This window comes from Halyomorpha halys, unplaced genomic scaffold (genome assembly GCF_000696795.3).
Source record: "Halyomorpha halys isolate HHAL.00 unplaced genomic scaffold, Hhal_1.1 Scaffold894.1, whole genome shotgun sequence".
In the NCBI taxonomy this organism is placed as follows: domain Eukaryota; kingdom Metazoa; phylum Arthropoda; class Insecta; order Hemiptera; family Pentatomidae; genus Halyomorpha; species Halyomorpha halys.
This window is the reverse complement of record NW_027110846.1, coordinates 624765-632694: the sequence shown is the minus strand read 5'-3', so window position 1 is coordinate 632694 and position 7930 is coordinate 624765. Positions and strand designations below refer to the sequence as shown.

Below are 7930 nucleotides of genomic sequence, written 5' to 3'. Positions count from 1 at the left end.
AATAAATAAAAAAATGTGTAGAGTAAGAAAAAAAAATAATCTTCTACTTTTATAAATAAAATAATTAGATCAATATAAAATTTGGCAAGAATTCCTGTATTGATACCTGTTAAAATAACTTTTGGATGAATTATGCTCCCCCCACAAATATATTCACCACTTTCATCAGTACTGTACTGTTTATAAATAGCCACATGCCAAGGGAATTCTGAATGAAGTGTTTTACTACCATATGATATAACAGGTTTAAAGCGGTTCAAAGGATATCTGGTTCCGCAATCTGAAAAATTATGAATCACAATAAAACAGGATTGAATAGATGAAGAGAAATTAACATCTTCAAAAAATCTAAAGTTAAAGCTTAATAAGTTAATGCGTTTTAGTTTTTTCTTTTTTATTTCATAGTGATTGAAGGAGATTCACTAAATTTGTTTTATTTGTGAAAATGTTTGAGTTAGCATAAAGAATATTCCAACTTTATGTCATAAATTATTTTAACTGAACTTTCTACTAGGATAATAAATTTATTTCTACCCTTTAAATTATTCTAGTTGAATATTGAACAGGGATAAAGATTTTTTTTGTCCTTTAAGTTTTTTTAACTGAACGTTAAACCAGAATAGATTTTTTTTTTCCTGTTCTTGTATCAATGAAGATATTTTATTTTCGTAAAATAATAAAATTTTCTAAAAAAGGAAAATTTCTTGTTCCTTTCAAAAATTAATGTAACATTATAAACTGACAAACAAATTTATACTATTTAATATCTTATTATTATTATCAAATAATTTTTTTTAATTTATAAAAAATCTAATATCTTATTTTAAGCATTTCCATCACTCTTGGTCACAATATCCTTCTATTGTGTCATCTTAACTTCCAATTTCTTCCTGCATATTTTGTCAAATTCTTCCATTAGTTTCTCCATAACTTTTATAACATCATTAATGCATCTGAAACCTTAAGCCAAATATAGCTTCTCCTGAAACTATTTCTAATTACATCTCCATTATCACTATCAAACGGACTGAAGTAGAGAAGGAATTAACTTTGGCCTTCAAGGCAGTTTGAGGGTTAAAATTCAATTATAGTCTCCTCTCCCTCACTGTCTACGTCTAGAGAAACTATTTTTACATCAATAATTAATTGTAAAAGATACCTTGATGATCAGCAGCTATGCTTCCATCTAGAACAATAAAACAGACATTTTTATAACATTATTTGTATCATTTATAGCATGATTCAAATAAAAAAATAAAACCTTTAGTCACTTATATTTCGCTTATAATAAATTAGATTAAGTAAAATTATATATTTCCAATTAAGAAAATCAGTTTATTGGTGGTTGGAGATAAAGGATAATACAATACTCCTAGCTATTGAATTATTTGGAAAAAAAATATTAATTATAACATTTCAAATACACAAACATATTAAAGTTTCAATTAATAATTAATGTATAAAAGTAATAAATATAATAAATAATAAAACTGAAATGTGAATAAGAAATATCCTCAAGAGGAATGAAAATTAGTAAATGTTTTCCTTTAGGAGTGGGCTAAAATATTCGTATGAATCTGAATTATTTGTACACTTTCATTGAAGAAAGGTTTAACTCAATCTAGCAATGCATTGCCCTATGATTTATGTTATCTTCAACCATTATTCTGTATTATAGGGTCCTATCTATGATAGTTGATAATTTTAAATTAAAAATTCATCTATGGTTTGAAAATTACTTATTGTTACTTAAAATTATTATACTTATTCTAAACTCAATACCTCAATTAGTTTCAAAAGAACTCAGTGTGTAGAGCATTGTTTGGGGAAAATGTCCCCCCTCACGTTTGAATAGAAATCAAGATGAATATCAAAATGTTGCCATCTAGTGGGAGAAAAAAGAAGTAAGCTAAGTACCCCTTGAGAGTGAAGAGGTAACACAGACAAGTGAACACAGGCTGTCTAGGATAATTGGCAGTCAACTATTTTCTCAGGATGAGCGAATAGGTTAATCAACACCGCCAGGCAGTAGAGGAAACCTGGATGAAGGAACTAAAGAATACAGCAGAAGAACAAGTCCTCACTATAAATCAACATCAAGTAATTGTAATCTATCAAAATTAAAGCTAACACAATAATACAAATTGTAATCATCTTTGGCAAAATATAATCTATTGTCATTAATCATCCAAAATAGAGGCATTTTATTCTGTTCATCATAATTATAATTTATACATACAGTCCACTTCTTTATTTAAACCAGCCATACCAGCATATAAAAATTAGTTTGGGTAATATCCCCAAACTTTTACTCCAGGGAATACCTAAACTAAACAAGCATTTCGATCTTATCTTCCAAGGCTGGGTTTGAGTCTGTGTTGTTGAAAATAGGTTTTATTGTTTGGTTTGTGTATAAAAAAGGAGATGGCGACACTATGGCACTGCTGGAAACAAAGAGACAGGCATGTTTATTTGTTCTGAAGGCCAGTCGCCAGTCAGTTCATTATGTCTATTAACAGAAACATACACTCTTTGTCTATATTTATAAAACCCTCCCTGAATTCGACAACAGTCTAGCTGTGGTATATAATTATTTATTTCTGTTGCATCAACCATAGATCAACCCTCATGGGGCACTCTATTAAGTGAGTAAGCTTTAATTGGGGAAAACCTTGTAGTTGAGTCTCAACCAAATCACCTACTTACACAACAGTTGGTCTAGAAACAATAGACACTTCATTACCAAAAACCTTCATGGGGTTTCATTCAAATTCTTTTTAAGATTCAAATTTTTGTAACATACCATCTACTTGCTCTGATATCTTCACTTGTTACACTATGGATTATTAAATGTACTTAAAATTTTGTTTATTATCACTTCTGTCAATACGTTTTCATTTTAGCTACATCTCTCATCCTTAAAAAAAGATTATTCAACCAAATTGAGAAGTATTTTCTAAACTTGGGATAAAATAACAAAATTATTCCCTTTCTTATTTGAGTTTCTGATAGACCAGAATTCATGACAAGTGTTGATAAATGTAAATACTAATCTATAGATGTACAATAAAAATAAGAAACCTTATACAGTTACAAAAACTCACTTATTCTTACTTCCTGTTATTTAAAAAGTAAATATTTCCCAAAGTAGTACTTATTAACTTCATGCCCTTCTTATTATTTGATTGGATTGATCAAAAATAAAAAAGTTCACAAAGTGGACAGGTGAACATAAAAACCCTAATTAAGTATCATAACAAAACATATAGAAGTAAAAAATACTTAACAGGAAATAAAGCTGATGAAGATAGACAGCATAACTAGGCAGCTCTGACCTAAAATGTTAGCACTAATGCTTCTAGTGACCTTCACTGTATATTCCTTGAGGAAATAAGCACTAACTGGTTTTGAAAATTTTATTTCTTTTTGGCGGATCAAGATCGCAATTATGTAAATTACAAATGTTTTATTGTTGACAGTGTCCCTTAAAATTCTATTAACTTTCAGTAGTATATTCTAATTATTTTATTTATTGTAGGAGCTCACAAAAAATGAGTTTGTGGGGGCATATTTCAGTGATAATTATTTGTGCTCAAAACTATTACTTATATTTAACTATGGATTATCAAAAGTCAGAAATTTGCATGAGTAACAACATGAAAGCTTCTTTAAAATATGAGATAAGGTAATAGGAAACTAACGTTGATTTCTATATTTTAATAAATATTCGATAGTGCGTTTGATAATCAATCCTGGAGATGTTATTTAAGAAGGCTTGTTCGAGATATCCAGTCATTAATATCGACAAAATTAGTCGCTTTGAACCGCAAATCTTGGAGATATTGATTTCAGATAAAAATTAATTTTTTTTATAAATGGTCAATTTTTTTTATTCTGGAAATTTAGTAATAATATTTTGGTAGTTATTGCGTTCCTAGGAAGTAACCAAGATGACATGGAAAGACTTGCAAAGACTATTATGAAAAACAGAGAAAATCGGCTTGCAAGTAAATGAAGACAAAATGAAAAAGATGACGAGGTGTAGATAGTTGACCGTAGATTAATGATTGGAGAAGTTTGTCGGGGGGTGCGGTCAGCAAAGAACAACATAAATAAACAAAACCATATTTATTTATTTTATGCTGACGTTTCGACCTGAGTTTCAGGTCTTCATCAGGGCTATAGAACAAAAGAGCTAACAACAACATTTAGAGAAACATAAAATTGAAAAGGAATAGTATACAAACAAATTTGGAATTATACAAAATATTGAATTGAATCATAAATGATAAAAATTGATAACTGATAATTGAATATTAAAAAATAAATTGATTGATAATCGTGGAATTATATTTCAATTTACTACCATCTAATTCTATTTATAAAATCAACTGGGTGTTCTCTTCTGTAAGGAAAGGTGAGCATGAATTCGCGTTTTAATTGTTCCACTGTACGCGATTCTTTAAATTGTTGTGTTAAATATTTAAGTAAGTCTTCAACTGAATCGAATGTGTTTGTTAACAGGCAGTCTCTAGCAAATCCTTTTAATTTTGATTTAACAATGGTTAGTAACTGATCGTGATTTTGATTTTTTAACGTATTATTGTCTGATCATACATTATTAAAAATTTATCTAACGTCATTAACAAAAAATACTACATCGTAAGGATTTCCATCGAAACTGGACAAATGTTCATAATTTTCTTAGGTCATTTAATATGTAATTGCCATGGTAGGATCAGTTTCTAAAGATTCTGAATTAATATTACGCCTCTTTATTAATCTATCACCAGTTTTTCCCATAAAATAAAATAGTAATAATGATAAAAATGTGTGTATATAAAAAATAAAATAATAACAAAAAATATAATGGTTTACAAAAAAAATTATTATACCCCAAGTATTCTTAAATCATGTTAGTAGAGCAACATTTCATTTCACGCACTCTGCGCTTCCTACATTGTTAAAAATCAAGGAGTAGATTCTTCATAAAATTCAATCTAGAATCCGATTATAGGCTACAAAATAGGGATTATAATTTGTAAAAGCGATTTTGATGACGATTGAATATTATGATGGTTAATGTAACATCGTACGTTACATATGTATAATGGTTTTATCTTTGGACTTCGATCATTTATATGTAGTGTAGACCAACAGAAAATGAAATTTCAAACAATAAACCCGAAGAAATAGTTTTAATCTATTAAATTGCTCAAACCACCTCACTGTGCAGCAATGAAGCTGAAAATTTAAATGTTAATAATATAGCTGGAAGTTCTAACTAAACTTAAGAAGTGGTAGCTGGAAGTCATATCAAGTCCAGGTGTCCCAAAATATAGCCTACACTGTCAACTTTATTTTGTTACAAAAAAAATCAAACTTAAGTAATAAATTAAATAAAACTAAAGTAAGTAATAAAATTAAGGTAATATCATATGATTTTCATTACATTTAAACTCAATTAATACCATTGAATATTATTCTACATCCGAAAAAAATCTATTCATATCATATATTATTACCTCACTATGACACAATAGCGGCACAGGATTAAAACAATTTAGACCGACAAAACAAGGGAAGTGGGACAAAATATTGGTGTATAGAGAAATAAATTTAATATTCGTTTTCGCACCTCAAGAAACCCTGGGATAAGAATTTTCGAAAAATAATAAAAAAAAAAAAAAAATTATTTACTCCAAATTTTTTTCCTCAAAAATCACATACACTGCAATAGCATAAACACTCCACCACTAATTTACACTTATTTGTTTTAGGCAATCCACAGCAAAGGTGATGTTTGCCTAGTCATCTATAGGTGACCAAGTTATATGCTACATGGATTATTTAAAAATCTAATTTAATCTAATCGAAGCTAAAAAAAGTATATTTTTTTTTATATTTCACAAACATACTTTTAGTTCGCCAAACGTTGAGGCTAGTGGAGAATTGCCTTTTTAACATTCAATGATTCAAATATGAACCAATGTACGCACAGAATAGAATAATATGTTTCTTTTATTTCGATAAACGTGGTGATATTTTAATATAAATTTATTTTTCATTCCTACTGAATGCTCTAAAAGTTTTTTAGTCCAATATAAAAGTCGCATTTTGATTGAAACTACTGTTGATAAAATATAGTTCAGATATAAATTAATCATAACAAAATCGGAAAGAAATGAAAAATAGGTCTCAGCCTTAAATATTCATATTTTTAATTGTATCATATAATTTAAATATACTTAAATAAATGGTAACTGGCAAAAAATTGTAAATATTTGTTAAACTGGCAGTCCAGCTTTGAATTCCTGCCGAAAAAACGGAGCAGTTCGTCAATGTCTTCCTCATGTTGTGTTTTTTTTTATATGACGTAAAAAATTATAATTTTTATTGTAATAATTTATAAAAAATGTTGTATTATAACTGAAAATAAATAACCCCGTTTGGAAAATGAATAAGTCAGACACATTAAGGGTAAAGGGATGTTTTAAGCCCTTCATGCATACAAAAGTGAAAACCGACCTCCTCAGACAATTGGAGTTTAAAAAAAATGAATTTTTTTTATTTGGAGCTCTATATCTTGAAAACGTACGAGAACGTCATTTGAGGTAGAGTAAATTAGCTAAAGCATGACCCCTAATAGAGTTATTTACGTCCAATAGTTCCGGAGATATAGCTTTTTAAATTGCAACATTTCATAAAAAATGCACTAAAAAAGCAGTAGCTAGCTAATTTGATTAATTAATAATTAGTAATTCATGATTAAATCAATTGCTTATTATATTTGTATCCTTAACTGTACTCAAACAATTCCTAAGATTCTGTAATTCCATTCCTCAGAACACCCTTCAGCTCCTGGTATCCTCTCTTGTCTACCCCCACTTTGACTACAGTTCCTTGGTCTATGGAGGACTATCTGCAGGACTAGAGTTGAGACTGAAGATACTCATGAATTGCTTTTAAGATTTATCTTTGGGCTCCCAAGGTGCTCTCAAGTCTCTTGCTGGTATACCAAATTGAAGTGGCTCTATCCAACCTCCCAAAGGCAATACCTCCTTGGTGTTTTCCTATTCCAAGTTCTTAAAATCAAAAAACCTACCAATATCCTAGATCTCCTCATTCTTTGTTCATCCATACATTCATTTAACACCAGATCCCAACCGATTGATTTATACATGCCCTCCTATAGAACCTTCTTTAGCAAATCCTTCCTCATACATGCAACCTCCTTCTGGAATTCTCTTCCTATCTCCATTCCCCATTCATTCTTTCCTTTAAACAACACCTATTCCTCCACTTATTCTATAACCAAACCTCCGCATCATTGTAATCAAATTGATTAACATTATTAACGGTAGTAAAGCCAATATACCAATGTAATTTCATTTTACTATCTGAAAAAATGCTTGCCAAATAAAAATCTTAATATATGAACCATGTATAGGGGAACATATGTCCCAGAATAAAATTATTTTTCATTTCATTTCATCTATTCAGTTTTAAAAGATAAAGTAAAAAAATATAAACAACTTCAATGGAACTCAACCAATCTACACGAAACCTGGTTGAGGGTTCTGTAATCTGCACCAAAGGGCACAAATTAGATATAATTAAACAAATTAGAACAGAAGATATAAAGTAAAATTTCTCTTTATTTGAAAGCAATATTTTGCCCTTATATGGGCATTAAGTCTAAATTACGTTAATTAAGGTTGAAAGAGCAAACATTCAGCTTTCAAGTTATAATAAAAAATAAATGAAATTCAAAGAGAACCTGAGTAAATTCAAAAATCTTTTAAATGATATATGTAAAAGTTAAATAGGCTGTGTATCTTATCTAATAATTGTCGGAATTCATTTTTTTTTTTCTATAGGAAGTTTAACGACTACACAAATAGCATTATCCAAATACGAAAAACGAAAA

General features: G+C 29.0%; 1 protein-coding gene across 3 annotated transcripts in view; it reads right to left on the bottom strand.

The window, feature by feature from the left end:
- LOC106686883 (phenoloxidase-activating factor 3) overlaps nt 1-3397 on the bottom strand; it is a 21944-nt gene extending 18547 nt beyond the window's left edge. For 2 of the 3 annotated variants that reach the window (XM_024362334.2, XM_067048936.1), the window contains exons 1-3: nt 3288-3396; nt 1160-1186; nt 107-280 (exon numbers count right to left, since the gene is read on the bottom strand). In XM_024362334.2, coding sequence (XP_024218102.1) covers nt 107-280; nt 1160-1186; nt 3288-3318 — 232 coding nt within the window. In that variant the 5' untranslated portion in view covers nt 3319-3396. Of the gene's footprint in view, nt 1-106; nt 281-1159; nt 1187-3287 lie in introns of all 3 variants that reach the window. The other variant, XM_024362339.2, reaches the window with a different exon arrangement.
- Between the last annotated feature and the right edge of the window lie 4533 nt (nt 3398-7930).